Consider the following 16,580-nt stretch of genomic DNA (forward strand, 5'->3'; position numbering starts at 1 on the left):
ATTTCCCCAGTGTTATGCAAAGAAATGGCCCTTTTTTCTTGTAGTTAGACTTCATATTTCAGCTACTGAGTCTTCTTTACACTAAGCTGGGTTTGCAGGCGAGGAATAAACCCAAGCCTTCTATTCCTGGGCATGATCTGCCTATGCAAAAATCTGGAATTATTTTAGGGAAGCACATCTTAGTACTTCCAGACTTGTACTTCCACCACCACAACACATGACTACAAATGACAAAATCTAAAGAAAGTCAGACCTTAAGCAGGGCAGAGGCTGAAGATTTATTTATTAATGTAACACTTCATCTGAAATCATCACACATCTGTGTCACAGCTTGAAATTCTTATAATCAACCTAGTAGAAAGTATCACAAGATGCTATTGGCTTTGTGCAAGACAACAGCAAGGAGATAGGACCAGAATTTACTGCCATACCAAACCTTCTATGCAGGAAACATTATTGCCATTTCAATCCAGTGACGAATTCAAGGGTGAAGAATCAGGTCCTGCCAGGATCACCTGTAATCATCTTGTGGCTGCAGCCAAATGCTGCCTGATTTGGAGTCTCGCATAGCAATCAAAAAGGCAATGGGACAGCTCTGTAAGTATTCCAGATTCATCAGCACAGCACTTATTACTGAGAACCTGAGCTAATTAGCACTGCCTCACTGGCAGCACACTTTGGGATCCAAGCCATCCCCTCCACATAGCAGTCCCTGGTGCTGGGCTGGTCCCTGCAGCTCACCAGAGCTGGCCAAGCCCTGCTGGGGTGACACGAGGCACATGCCCCAAATTGCACTCATCATTCAAATCACCCAGCTACAAAACTCAACTACAACGGTTAAACACAAGCAAAACAACCTAATTTTGTGCTTCAGAAGCCAACTAAGAGTCCTCTCACCATCTATAAATCCAAGAGCAAGACCTGGGCGATTAGGACCGTGTGTTTCCTAGGTGATAAGCCTTTCATTTTTCTGAAAGACATTTGAAATAGAGCATAGGAAGATTAATCCTCCCCAGAGAAGGGAGAGTTCACGGACTAATTTCTCTTGCATTTAGATGTAATAATTAGGCCTATTGATTTTTTTGCTTTGTTCTTTACCATTATAATGAAATAATTAAGACAACTTCAAGGAAGTACTTGAAAGCTCACTTCACTTTGTCTTCTCAAACGTGGGCCACCTAACACTTACGTTGACACTCAAAGGGAAAAGCAAAGGTGGACTCTTGCCTTATTTATCTCCACAATTCATCAGGCATCAACTTCAGGCAGCAAAGTGCTGCCTCAGGCTGCACTCCATTTGCTGCCTATCATGACTATGAACAGCAACACAAATGAGATCCATCTGGTGCAACCAGGACACACATTGCTCTGCTAAGCTCTCACAGCAGCTTGTTATCAAGGGGGACTGGAGAGAGGCTGACCCCCTCCAAGAGTTATGAAGAAAAAGAAAGCAATACTTGTAATTCCCCCTGAAGAGCCTCATGGTAGTGTTCTTACAAAATATTACTCAAATGTTATTTTCAGTTCAAATTTTTTTTTAAGATTCTTGGAAGATAATGGTGAAGTGTCTACACTGAAGAGCACTCATGATCTCTCCAATCTCTCAGAGAGCAGCACAAGCAGGTTTTTCAAGTACAAGTACGACACTATCCATGAAGGACTCAATCTTTGCATCCACAGGAGGAAAACGTTACACAAATGGTTTGGGGGCTCCCTGGTGGTCCTCAGGGATGCAAAGCTTGGCTGAATGGATCAGGCCTGAACAGTGTGCATTGTGCACATCTGCATGGATACTCAGGGAGTGCTGAAATTGGAACAATTATGAGAAGGATGAATGAAGATATTAAACATGCAAAAAAGTTCTGAGAAAAGCCACTTAAATTGAAAAGGATTTTCTCATTTCTAATTCAACATTACTAATTCAGCTGATAAGAGTTCTCTGATCTCTCCAGCATGCCTCAGATTTAAACAATTTTAGGCATTTTTGTATTAAATAGCCTTTCAAATATTAATCTTGTAAAAACAGAGGGAAATGCATATGCATTTTAAAACATGCTTGCTTCACAAACACCACTAAAACAAGCTGATACAAAACCATGGTCTTGCAGCCCTTGAGGGGCAAAGGCAGTGACTGAAAAGAGAGATCACTCCCCCAAAATGCAGATATGCTGCCCTGGAATATGACACCCCATGTGTTGGACGTGGATGAGTGTTTAGGTCCAAACTGAGCACAGAACTTTCCAGAAGTGAGGCATTCACTGCAGACTGGGATTGAGCACTGGAGTATCTTGGCCCAGAATTGACATTGCAGCCTTCTCCACATTTTGCTCTTCATGCAAAGCTCACCCAGACCCTTGTGGCTGATGTAGCTCTGGCACAGTGTGAGCTGGTAATGTTTAATAGGCGTCTCCTGTACCCAGTGGTCACTGTGACAGCAGGGAACCAATGTTTATGATTCAACACTTCAAACAGAAATCTTAGATGTGGCTACCTCTCAACAGGAGGAAACATCTGAAGAATGTGTTTTTCTGATATTTTTACTTCCTGAGAAATGAAGGGTGCTTTCTGTATGACTCACATCCATGTTTTTCACTTGCGATATTTTTAAACTCCGAGATCCAGCACTGATTGGAATGCAAAAAGTGTGACTTTTCTCCCGTCCTACCCCAAAGGGCCTTTCAGCCAGGGACAGGTGACAGCAGGAACTGGGAGTAGGTCATCTCCAGGTTTACAATGGGGGTAGAAAGCTTAAAAGAAACAGCTTTAGAATTGATGAATGTCAGCCATATGTGAAAGCTAAAAGGTTTGATGAAAAAGAAGTACACAGACTTCTTTCCTATAAGAACATAATATGTATTTGAAAACAAACAGAAAAACTCATCCAGAATAAGGGCTCCTTTCTCTCCTCTCCAGCCAAAAATATCTTTACAGTGTAGATGAGAGATAATTTTTTTAAAAAATGCAGTTAATTAAATACATAATTCATAGAGATATCCTCATGACAAGTGATCCAATGCAGATTGTTTACGTGAATTTCCTCTCACTGCACATTCCTTCCCAAATTCTGCATGATTATATTAGGGCATCATGGAGAAACCCAGACCTGTCCTAGCTGCACCCAGACTGTGCAGATCTAAATTGTCCAGTCCTCAAAGAATCAAAAGATGCAAAAAACAAACACAACAGACAGTGATAAAAGAGTTTCAATGCTTTGAAACTGCTCCCCAGAGTCCAGCTTCTCTTTCAGCTTGGGAAAGGCTGAAGGGATCCTTTCTGGACCAAGGCTCACCATAAAACCTCGTTGGCCGGGCTAAAATGTCTTTAGCATCAGGCCAATGTAAATGCTGCCCTTCTTTAAGTACAGTTTAGTTCCTTTAAAACTCCATTCAAGGGACCTAAATGCCAGCCTCAAGCTCAGACACAAGTAAGCATTCAAAGGAAATTCACAGGCAAGGTTTTGCTCTGGGCAGAAAGATTTTGCTAATGGTTTCACAAAAATTTTTTTGCCTCCACAGGAGCAAAAAAGCAGAAGAAAGTTGAGGCAGAACCATACAAGCAGTCAGAACAGCAATAAAACCTGGAAATTCAAAGGTAAGAAAGGGGTTTCTGCCCATTCAGGGGGAAGGTGGCTGCAGGAGCACACCAGGCTCCTCTGTACTGTCAGTGTGAATATACAAGAGTGAATCACCAAATCATCTGAAGCAACTCCTTTTAAAAGGAATAACCTACAAAGGACTGAAAACCTGACTAATGATTAAGATCAAAAGGGGTAACATCAACACAGAAACCTATTCAGTCTATACAAAAATGTCTCCAGCTCTTCATGTGACAGGGAACACACTGTTTGCTTAGCAGCAACACAGAGCTGTACAAAATACAGAGTTTAAATACATTTCCATTCAGATAAGTTATCTCTTCCCCTCCCCACCAGCAGCTTTTAAAAGATTCATCTTAAACTTACAGCACTGGAGGGTTTTTTCTTCTCAGATTTTTAATTCACTGGCATCACAAAGACCTTCAGCAATTTACAGTGTGAAGAGCACTTTCTCCTCAGATTGCCCTGCTTTGAGTCGGTTTGTACACTGTGGTTACCTCGTTACTTACATTGCATTACACAGGGGCAAATGCGGCAGGCACTGCTCTCTGCAGCAGATGTGCCCCAGGGCCAGCACCAGCCAGATGTTTCCCAGGGCCCCACATCAGGAGCAGGGGCTGGGCTGCTTTACCTCAACTGCCCTCTTACCTTCCTTCTAGCCTGAAAGTGGGGTAAATCAGAGAAACTGCAGAGGACACAGCCACACCAGCTGGCTACACTAATCAAAGTGTTGCAATTAGCAAAATAATAAAAACAAAAAACAACAAACCAAACAGAAAAAAACAACAACAAACCACCAAGCCAACAAAGCAAAAACCCCAAACCTATGGGAGACACCCCAATTCTGTTGAATTGCAGAAGGAACACTAGGAGAACCAGAATATATATTTCCTGCCTGTTGTTATGATGATCTCAGCTGTTTGTCCTCCTGTAAGTCAGAGGGATGCAAGCAGACTCCTCAAACTCTCATGCCACGCTCCCTCCATGTAGTTTTGGTGATAGTTGCATCGGGGTAGAGCAAAAAATTACAGGTTTAGCAACTGTGACCAACTAATGCACAAAGTTTTCACCCTGCCACTCATTTACTGACAACAAAATGGCACCTGGGCCAGAAAATCCCATGGGTTTTCTTTAGACATGTCCAAAGCAGAGCATTCCCACATCTTGTTGCCTGATTGCTGCTTCTGTGAGATGTCTCTTTTTCACAAGCACTTCCCATCTCTAGATGCTGTATGTTGGCTTTAAATATCACAGATAAATACAGGTGGTAAAAATCAGAATAGACTGCAAGAATCTCACCTTCCTCTTTGAAGGCACCTGCGCTTTCTTGGTGGGGTAGTGAGCTGCTGCAATGCCAGGAGGCCAGTCCATAGGAATACGTGACCACTATATGTGGCATGTAGAATCTGATTTTTCTGCATACCACCATATGGAACAGAATCTCAGCGGCATCAAACGTTTACCTAAACTCCATTAATGTCTTCTGCAAGCCAATATTTATAGCATACACACCAGTAGCTGCTGTCAGAGTGTGTATAAATGTTAAACTGAACTGTTAAAGAAACATAATGACAGATGTAGAGATGCTGAAGAGTGCAATCTATTCTAATTTATGATAATTTATTTCCATCATCTGGAGCCCTATTCAGAAGAGAAAGCTGAATGCATCCCAAAGCGCATCATGGGGTGGAGTGTAAAAATCCCCAGAAAAAAAATAATAAATTCTCTTTTAAACGAAGCAAGAATACTCTTGTCCTAAAACCCAGGACATGCTTAGCAATCTCTCTGTGCAGAAGCAATACAGATGTGGGGTACTCAAGCCCTGCCTCTTGGCAGCCCAGTGACACACGGGTTTCAGTGCAATTTGGGAATAGCTGGGAACTGTTTGTCCCATGAGAGATGTCTGATCACTGCTGAGTCACTACTTTTGGGGGAGTGAGCTGCACAATGAACATTTATGAGCTCTGTCAGAGCCCCTCCAGCTGCACGAACAAACAAAGCTGCACCCATGGGTGGCCAGCACTAACGAGCACACAAATTTGAAGAGGGAAAGCCATTTTTAGAAATGACTGAACTATGCCATGGTGAGCTACACAGCAGAAAGAGCTTTTCTATTTGATTTCTCAGCAACACAAGCTGGGCTGGATCAGTTCTGCCACGAGACCCGAACCCCATCTCCTGTTGCTGTCATTCTGCTGTGAAAGCCATGGTGGAGAGGATGAAAAAAAGAGAAGGGGGGAAAAAAAAAAGCAGTGACAGCACTTGGTCCCTGCAGTGGGGACCACCGCTGGGCCGTGGAGCACCACGGGCAAGGAGCTGATTTTCATGGCATCATCCCTGCCTGGGAAGCAGCAGTGGCAGGAGGCTCATACCCCGTGGCACAGCCAGCATCCCCTGCATATGTCAGCCCACTGTGGAGCCAGCTCCTGCTGCCTGCCAGGGCCTCACAATCTGGACAGGCACAGATTTTGTGCTGGAACAGGCGCCCTCTCACAGAGCTGCCTGCCACGAGTGACAGGCTGCCACAGCAGCCCCGGGACCACGCAGCAAAACACGGGGGCTCAGGAATGCTGATGCTCTGCTGAGTGGTCGGTGCTGCCCCTGGACAGCTCTGAAAAACTCCACAGTCAGCCAGAAAAAGGGTTAGGCACACAATACATGCATAGACTACAGCACCAGCATGCACTCTTGGACTTACATGTCAGATGACAATTTTCAACCAAAACAATTTTCTGCATTTTAGACTCACTTGTCTGTTCCCAAAAGAGTTGCCATCTCTCAAAAAAAATTTTTGATTTTTCTAAGTGCCAGTGCTAAGGGCTTGCAACATCTACCCTGGGAACACCATTGCTGTGCCTTCAGTGAGTTTGGGTTGGCCCCTCACCCTGTGCCTGCTCTGGAAATCAGGTGCCACAGCCAGACTAAACCATTCCGATGGGCAAAAGGGTCTCATCACTGACTCCTCCAGGACTGAGCCTGGGCCACCTCAGTGAGGTGTACAGAGGATGAGAATACAACCATTTCTGTAGAGAATATCTCTTTACAGAAACATTTTGTGTTGAAATATTGTAGTTTCTGTCACAAACATTCCTCCATTCATGATCTCACCAAAGTGCTAGTTTTGAAAGGAAATTGAGATTAAGAATTATTTTTCCCTCCAGTAAATGAGATTTCTTTTCCCAAAGCAGCTCTACAAATGACTCCTTTTGATGTAGCAATGACAGCTTCTTCCCTGACATTTTAGGTACAACCCAAATCACAAAGGACAAATACTCCACATGATCCTTAATCACCTGCCCCAGCCTATAATCCACAAGGAAACTCCTTCCAATACCTTTCCTGCTGCTCTGTGCCTGGCTGCAAGGAAAGCCAGCTGCCTGCCAAATGCTCCCAAACTGGGCACTTGGCTGGGATTAATCGATGGATGTGCCCAATGTACAACACACAGCATTGCTTCTGCTCTCTGACTGAAGAATCAAAGTTTATTAATTATTCCACCTGAAATTAAATTCCTTTCACAATGAAGTCTTCATTCTTGGCATCAACTCTCTCAATGGGTAATTCCATCAAGGAAATTCTTCTTGCAGGACCGTTCAAAGAAGATTAAAAAAAGGGAGCGAATATGTTTAGAGAGAAACTCTGCTGAGCCACACTTGTGAGGAATCCTTCTGTCCACATGCCCATGGGTCACCAGTTGGAAAATGCAGCTTGCAATGCACTCAGCACTTGGCAGGGAGCAGCTTTTGCACTTTTATCCAAATGCATCCTTGCATCTGCGTGAAAGTGAGCAGCTTTTGCACTTTTATCCACCCTCAAATGCATCCTTGCATCTGCGTGAAAGATTAGAACAAAATGCTGCGACGACACAACAGCACACACCATGTGCATCAGCTCACCAAGATCAAAGGCACACAGCAGAGAAGAATTTAATTAAAATGTTAAAATTAAACAGGAAGGCATCCATTGTTTAATTTTTTGGCAGGCATCTTCTTTCAAACCAAGTCCTAATTCCATTCCAGCACGCTGACTGCCCTTGGAGATGGCAATCCGGAGAGCCCTGCCGGATTTATCAGCCGCTGGATTTGGCAGTGGGGGAATCCCACACTTTCTTTGGCTTTCAAGCACAGTCCCTAAAAAGCACTAAGTGAAACTGAAACTCATCTTCAAAGGATAATTATTGCTATATACATATTCTGCAGTAATAAGCTAATTTTCAGTATCAAACCTAAGCCCCCTGGGCTGGGCACAAGATACATCCAAGAGCATCATTCCCACTTACAGTCCCAGCAGAGAGGTGTGACCTTGCCATGTTCAACCACTTCCCTCCATAGAAAGGCTGTTTGAAATGGGGTAAAAAATTGATGCAAAGAAGGGGTGTTTTGTGTGCAACATGACCTCTGTGTGGGGAGGAGCAGGGGTACACAACGATGTGGTTTTAGACTTGCATGCAGCTGGGGGCCTTGTCTTGTTTGGTTTTGCCTTGAGCGTACCTCCAGCACACAGCCAGGGAGAAGATTATTCTGAAAACAGTTCAAGCAATTCTCAAGTTTGCTTGTTCAATAACTGTAAGATATTTCCTGGCTTCCTGGGGTATTTTGGGCTGAATGCTTAAGGCAGACATAGACCATACAGCCCACCCCAGGGAGGCTGAACCAAGAAGCCAGTTGTCTCCTTGGATTTTGGGAACCTAGAAAGGAAGATTTTGCTACTTCTTTAATACTACTTGGGATGCCACAGAGGCTTTTCACCTAATATGAAGATTGTCAGATGCAGTGTCAAACATGGGGCCCCAATACAAGCACCCAACATGTGTGTGACAAAGGATTTAAACTGAGGCATATCACTTCAAGCCAAAGATACTTTGGATTTGCATCACCTGAGAAATGACACAGGAGGGCAGAGCATCAACATCAGGAAAAGAGAAGACTGAGGTCAAACACAGTAAATTTCTCTTTGAAATTCAAAGAGCTACTGTAGAGCTGTTACTAGAAATTACTTCCTGATATATCAATGATCTTGCCAATATTGGTTAGCATTTCATTTTGAAATCTTCTGGGCAGAATTTCACCCTCAATACTTCAGAGTTTTGAGTACTTCTAGTGAATATTCAGTCAGGCTGTTCACAGCAAGCTCTGGTACTTCTCATAGAATAAAGATCAAGTTGACAGGTTGGGACTTTTGCAAGAGTCAAATCAGATTTATTTCTGACAGCAGGTTTGGGACTGTACACCTCTCCTCTGAAAATGGATAAAACTTCAATGAAATCTTCCTGCTTCAGTTTTTCTCCTGCTTCCTTAACCCTACCTCCCTCCTGCACATTTTAGTGACTAGGATGGGGTCTCTCTTATCAAAGCGGTTTCTCCAATCCAGCAAAAGCTCCCTGTGCTCCCTGTGTCATGGTGTGATCACTGAAAACATCCTCACTAGCTTCTGCCTTGCAATGGCCCTGCCAAACTGGGCTGAACACCTGCACCAGCACTTATCCAGGCCCTGGAGCCCCCAGAGCTCCCCACAGTGTTTATCCCAAGCCTCAGGCTGCAGCACTCTCTGCTCCCCACAGTATTTGCTCAGCAGCTCCCACAGGCTCTGCCTCTAACACAGCCTTCTCCCAGATGCTAAGGCATTCTGGAAAAGGCACAGACAGAACAGCTTGCTCAGAGAAACACAATTATCCATCCATTAGAATATTGGAAAAAAAAAAAAAAGGTAAAACAATAAAGGGCAATGAGCACATTACTTCAGCCTTTCCTGAGCCTTTTTCCCAGGTCATGCCCCTACCCCTCTGCTTTAGGGGCCAAAGCTGACATTCACCTTGTGAGACCTTTCTTCTTTGCTCTCAACACTGAGGTCCATAACATTTGCTTCATGCCACAGATGGCTGCTCATCTGGAAAACCCTCTCTCCTTAGGGGCCACACCAGTCTAATCCTCTGCTGATCCTCCTCCCCTGGCAGCATTATGAAAATACTTCACCACAGCAGAACCCAGGCTGTCCAACACAAGACTCTGCTCCCTCCCACCACAACCAACCTCTGAGCCTGACCCACAGGAGTTCTCCCCACACCATCCATTCCAGCTTAGGTTTGAGCACTTGCAAATGAGTGCAAATGCCCCATCCAAAAATCTGGAGTATGCACTCAGGGATGTGCCTGCATCCATAGGCTGCTAATGACACAACATCTAATATTTTTGTTTATATAAAATATTCTTAGAGAATACTTCCTTACTTAAGTAAATGTTCTATATCAAAGCCTTTCAATGACATAAATTATATCTACAATTATAATAATTGGGATCACCTCATTTTAGGTGATTTAAGATTTTCTTTAAGAGTGGGAAGCACTATTAGCTTTTTCAACTGAGTGAAATATTCAGAATGGGAAAACAATGCTTTCAAACACAAACCTGAGAAGTCTTTATCATGGCCAGAAGATAAAACACTGCAAATTAAAGCAAAAGCTTACAGTTTGCCTATATTCAGTATTCTTTTGCTTTTGCCAAAAAGCAAGCAAGCTGTCACCTTAGCAACAATGTCACACTTTGCAGCACATATGCCACTTTGAACAAACACCTTAAACACAGCATCTCCACACTGTATATTCCTTTCTATAATGTTCTAAACAGCACTCTGTAGACTCCCCTGGGAGTAAAATCCATGAAGACCCCTCTGGCAGTTGCTGGGCCGGACAGACAGACAGCCAAGTGCTGTTTTCCACACTGCACCCCAGACCCATACTAAGAAGCATTTTTACTCAGTGCCCAAGGGGAAAGCTGGGCTTGCAGAGGTGCAGCTTTGTCTTCACAAAGACAAGCCCTGTGCAGAGCCCAGTGTCACCTCTGTCTGCCTCTCTTCCCCTGCTCAGGGCAAGGTCCTGTCCCCTGGAGCAGAGCAGAGAACTTCACCAAGCAACATCTCCTGCCCCTTGGGACCACACACAGTGCTGTGAATGCAGGTTAAACTAGAGACCTGACCATCCAAATGATAAAAAGGGTTTTATCAGAAGCATCTCCAAGCCTGTCCTCTCCCAACTGCAACATCTGAATCCAGAAATGTCAACATGCAGGGCTTTTACCCGGAGCTCCAATTATGCAGATGCTGATTTACAGGAGTGATGACTGAAACATCGCCATCATAAAAATTGTCAAGGAGACTTTAACTGTGTTTGTCTAATAGCAGAACCCTCTATCTGCACACATCTTATTGCTGGTTTGAAAGTCAGATCATTTTGTTCTTCTTTTCATAGAAACCTGGTTTGCATATATAATCAAATTTAGCATTAATGAGTCTCTTTTCTCATCTTCTATTCCTAATGCTTCAAACAGCCACACTTGGATAAGAGCAGCCATTGAAATGGCTTGCCATGAGATTTTACCAGTTTCTCCCAGGAACTTCCACAGCAGCAGCATGAAACTCCAAAAAGTTCTGCTCCTGGAGCCCTGTCTCTTGACCATATGTGCTAATCCTACATAATTATTTTATACCAGGTCACACTCTGGGCTGCTTGAGAAACATCAAGATTTAAATGAACTATTAGCTGACCTTTTAAAATCAGCTCTTCCGTGATCACAACAGGGTCCTAAAATGGAAAATGGCAGGCATTTTCCAGATGAAAGATGTCATTTATTTGCAATGTGGTCGGCCACTGCTGACCTTTTCTCTTCCCCTGTATCAGCATTTGTACCATTTTAACAGCAACTTGCTGATAAGCACAGTTCTCAGTTTCCAACCAGATATGCATGCAGATAATGATGGATGTGAACAGCAAAGCAGTCAGCTCTCTGCAGACTGCATAAAACATGGGACCACAAAGCAGATTTCCTTTTCTTTCAGTTGTGTTCTGGATTTTCGGTCTTGAGACCTCCCATCTTTTTCTGCTACCTTGATCTAAAACTGTATCTTTTATCAAAGCCAGAGGTCTCAGAATCATGAGACTCCCAGCAGCTGAGACTTTAGGACCACAAGGTAGAACACCAAGCAGGCACTGCTAGTGCTTGTGCTGCCTTGATGCCAGTCCCACTGGCAGAGTGACATTTGGCTTCCACATCTGCCTTCAGTGAGACTACAAAAACTTCTCAGATCCTTCCTATTGCACACCTGATGTCTAACAGCAAAATCCACTTCCTGGGCTCTTCCTAATAAAAATAACTTGTCTGACAGAGTTCCCTGCCTGCAGATTACCCAATAAGTGCTCAGAAGTTGCAGGCTCAAAGCCAAGGACAAATGAAGCCTGTTCCCAGGGCTCAGGTATCCTGGATGCTCACATCTTGTTGGTTCATCGTGGCAATTTTTGCCTGCCCAGAGCTGCAGTGTATTTTGCATGCATTATGCTAAGCTGCCTATAAGAAATCATCCAATTAATGACAGCTTACAGAGAAGGGCTAGTTACACGGTAATTACCTTTCTAATATTAAAATACCATAGAAATGGATTTACATTTTTTGATTTTGTGGCACATGTTTTACTGACCTGACACTACACATACAAGACCATTGAGGCAGCAACTGGGACCCAGTTTACAAGAGCAGCTAAGTACTTACATCCCCAGGCAGGCATCAAAAGACTTGGCAATACATTTTTAACACGTGTATGTGCTTCTTACATATCAAGGTGGATGGGCCCAGCACTAAATGCAGCATCTGATCCTGGCATTGTACAAGCAACATCACCAGGCAACAAGAAATATTACCTTCTTTTTTTTTTTAAGGCTTTTCTTTCAATATGTGGGTAGAGAAGATCAAACACTCAACTCCTCCACCCTGCATCCATGAGAAGCATTAAGCTTCAGCAAGATAAACCTGCTCCACCAACTAAGGATCTGCCCATACCAGAGTAGCCAGCAGCCTTCTGGTTAAACAAAAACCAAACACATATATGCAAATGTGATGAAGAGTCAAGCAACTATAAAACATCTCAAGCCAATAATACATTAGACAGAGCAAACTACTAATCACACATGCTTCATGCAAGCATTACTTTCTTATTTCTTTCCCATTTATTTTCAGCATCTCAAGATATCTGGGCTTTTCTAGGGCACACTTGAAAGCACGCAGCTACTTATGTCCATTCATATGCATGCAAATATAATCCAACAAAAGCACTCCACGGCCAGATGAGCAATCAGCACTAGGACAAAAGACAAGACTTATTATCAGTCTTTCAAGATTCAGCTTCCCTCTGCCTTCTGAACACACATCTGTGTGCAAGGCAAGAGGTGCTAACCCTTTCAGAATCTATACCATCAAAGCAAGCTTGACTCTTGCCAGGCAGGCAACAGCCTGGACTTTCTCCTGGCTCACCAGCCAAGTGATCACAGCGTGGAGGCAAGGAGGCAAAGCAAGGTTAGCTCAGTCCATGTGCACCACACACAGATTTTTCAAACAATCTTCATCCAATTCCCCCCAGAGATTTGTTGTCCAATGCTTTGGAACTCTTTGGAACATCCCATGGAGAAGCTCATGAGCAGTGATGAAAGCCAGTCATGCAAGGCCTGCAATGTATTTTTTCTTTGCATAAAGACAAGAAATAAAACTCAGACACATTTGAGTCAATTGAACATCCTAACATTCACTTCCAAGTTGTCCTATTAAGAAAAGCCATAGCATTCATAAGATCTGTACTGCAACATAAATGATTCACAAGTGCCCAGATAAAAGCTGCACTGGCTTACACAAAGTTGCAGCGTGGCCTTTGTGCCAAAAATACCCCCTGCCCATAGCAACCCAGACACAGCTGCAAGCTGGTGGAGATGGGGGCTCACTGCAAGGTATTTTAAAACACCAACCTATGGATAACCATCAAGGCAATCACAGCATCTCCTGACTGGCACAACGGTGGAGTTTCTGCATCCCTGCTATTTATGGAGGAATACAGGGAAAGACACTATGGACATTTATGGAGGAATACAGGGAAAGACATTATGGACAGCACTGCAGGTCTTGTTTCTTTACAGGAAACTGACAAGAATCAGGTTGCTTTGGGTTTGCAGAAGGAAAGTTGTTTGTTGCAATTCACATTGTAATTAAACATACACACCCACACACCCCACCACTACCCATGCCCCCTCAGCCCCCCACAGCCTCGGGATACAAAGTTCCCATTTTCACAAAAATATTTTCCCAGTTACAGCCTGAGTACAGCGGGTAGCTCCTATACCCATCACATTGCATGGGGAGAGCCTTGCTTTTCATTAAATTTCCTCTTCTAGGGCTCCAGAGAGGCAGCAAGTGCAAAACAAATAGACCAAAAGTGACAAACTTGCGTGTCTTGCTCACTTTTTGCCGACCCAAATAAAAGCAGTCTAAACACATCCAGAGAGTCACAGGACAGAAAATAATCCAGGGAGATGAATGAACATATTTCTTCTCTTTCTTCCTTCCTTATTCATTATTGTCAGGTGCACGTATAAGAGAGTTATTTTTCAAATGAAGTTGTAAGAGTGTTTGTGACATTGCTACTGGTTGTAGTGCCACAGTGGATTATCTGAGAAATAAGCTTCAGAAGGGCATTCTTCTCATGCAAAGATCTGCGGAGTAACAGCCAAGGGACTAAAAATGAGCAAGAACAAATACAGCTTTTATACAGTTCTTCCCTGCCCCCAGCACATGCCATGAGTTGACTCAAAGCTGGAAACACCCAGGCCTCACCCAGTGCAGCTGTGGGCATTTTTCCAAGTTCACATTCGTGATCCACACGCTTTATTGCCACGGTAGAGTTCAAAAAATGCAACTCTTGAATAATTGCTACAAGTTGATTTCTTTGTTTCTTTTCTTTCTCTTAACCTTTCCCAGGCCTGAGCCAATGTTGTTTCTTAATGGCTTCTAAATGCAATTTCTTGTCTGAAAATAAGATTACAGCGTACATGGGAAATACAAATGAAAACATTACAGTGCTATGAATATTCAGAAGAATCAGCCTTATCTCAGCAGTTTCTCCCTGGGTGTTAGGTGACCACCAAAGTAGGAAATTGAGAAGGTCAGATAAGGTCCCTGCTCCTCAAGACAGAAGTCCATGTCTGAGCCAGATTACAGGTAAACTGGAGTCTGCACACCTAAAGATTAATTCTGCAACAGTTATAGTTTCACATCTGAGGGACCCACAGCCACTTCAGTTCCCTCCAGACCCACAAATGCGTGCACCCACAAACACAGGAATTTCAGCAGCAGAGGTTCAGGAATAAGGATGTGCTCACCCCAGAGTCACTGTGAGCCGCTCCAAACCTCCCAAACAACGAGAGTGAGAATTCAAGGCTGGACTGCATGGACAAGCTGAGGACATTTTCAGCCTGCACCACCTCCACCCTCCCAGCCTTTCTGAGGAACTCCCACAGCTCTGCCATCTGTGCTGCAACACCACAGAGCCTCCCCCCAGGCACGAGAGCCACCCAACGCCCAGCACCACTGCGTCACCAGCTGGGCTATGAACTTTGTTCCCTTGCAGATGCAATCTAGGACTCAAGTGGGAGGTGTTAAGGGGTGTAATTTAACTGTTCTGATCAAGTGCAACAAGGTCTGTGAGGCTGCTGGGGGACATGGAAGAGGACACAGAACTGACTGGAGCATTTGGTCTTTTAAGGTTTATAATTATGGCTAGGCTGATAAAAGGAGTCTGAGGGAGACGTGGACAATTAGTTGGGACTGGAAATGGTAGAGAGAGGTGGACAACAGTTTGGAGGCATGGTGAGAAGAGAAGGAAGATGAGAGAGTAAGATTAATTGAATAGAGATGGAATTCCAGTAATCCAAAAAGCCTTTCAAGTATATTAAAAAAATAAGGACTTCCACACTCTGAAATACCATAAATTCAACAGTGCTTAATTCTACTTATACATACATATCAAATCGAGAGAAAGTAATTTCTCCGATCAGCTTGAATGTTACCACACTCTGCACCCTCTTCCTGTGCTCCCTTTCTGCCAAGGGCTGTCCCACTGGCCGCGTGTGCTCTTGTGTACACACACAGGCAACGTGCACTTGCAGCAGCCAGAAGAGCTCCACTTGTGCCTTCCAACCGTGACAAAGGCAGCTTTTATATTTGGCTGTTGGAAGAAGTTACAGACCCAGGAAAGCGCCAAGAGAAGAGTTCCCACTCGCTGTCCCAAGGATGCCAACACACTGGCTGGGGCGGGAACAATTTTCTCGATGGCAGAGCCCATGCCCATCAGCCCAGAGTCCTTCCCAGCAGGGCTCGCTTCCCAAGCTCCATCAGACATAGCCTCATCAGGCAGACAGCCAAAAGACCACGCTCCCAGCAGCTATTTGCCATAGAACAGCTTTGCTCCCCGTTCTTCTGCCCCGCAGTGAGCACTGCAGAGTGGCTGAAGCACCCTCAGACCAGCACCTGGGGTTCAGCCCTGGATGTCCTGACTTCTTGAGGCAGGAGCAGCAGTGCTGGGTGGGTTTGTAGAGCTCTGGGCTAAGAACACAAGGGACCTTGTCCATCCACTGCCACGTGCAGGTGACCCCACTCTGGGGCCACCCTGTCCCAGGCCATGGCCCCACCACATCACCACTGCCCAACTCCACAGGACCTGATGCTTCAAGGTGCCCAGCGGGGAAGAGGAGCTGCTTCTGGTGAGCAGGGACAGAGTCTGGGGTGAGCAGCTGCCCCCAGCACACCAAAACACCCCCTCGGAGGCACCCTGGTCCGGGCTGCTCCTTGCAGGTGCCAACATGTGGATAAACACACCCGCACAGGGATGCGCCCCCCAAAATACACGCCTTACATAATTCCCCAGCCAGTCGGCGTTAGGGGAATGTGATTAATCCTCCATGACATGTTCTGAACTTTCCGTTCAGAGAGGCTCTCTGCTCCCGCAGACCTACCGGCGATGGATGTCATTTGACCTGCAGACTTCACTACGAATGAGCATCAGAGCAACACACAGTGACATTGCTCCGCACACCAATTATCTGCCCCCTTCCCCGCTCGGCCCAGAGACAAGTTTGCTAAATGCATAAATAGGATTTTATTTTCCTCGTTTTTTTTTT

The 16,580-nt window shown here is 44.5% G+C and overlaps 1 protein-coding gene across 1 annotated transcript in view; it reads right to left on the minus strand.

Moving 5' to 3' along the window:
* Window positions 1-4,981, minus strand: part of SYNPR (synaptoporin) — an 85,335-nt gene extending 80,354 nt beyond the window's left edge. The window contains exon 1 of the mRNA XM_031056373.1: window positions 4,895-4,981. Within this exon, the coding sequence (XP_030912233.1) occupies window positions 4,895-4,966 (72 nt within the window). The 5' untranslated portion in view covers window positions 4,967-4,981. The remainder of the gene's footprint in view (window positions 1-4,894) is intronic.
* Between the last annotated feature and the right edge of the window lie 11,599 nt (window positions 4,982-16,580).

The sequence above is a fragment of the Geospiza fortis genome, unplaced genomic scaffold (genome assembly GCF_000277835.1).
Source record: "Geospiza fortis unplaced genomic scaffold, GeoFor_1.0 scaffold70, whole genome shotgun sequence".
In the NCBI taxonomy this organism is placed as follows: domain Eukaryota; kingdom Metazoa; phylum Chordata; class Aves; order Passeriformes; family Thraupidae; genus Geospiza; species Geospiza fortis.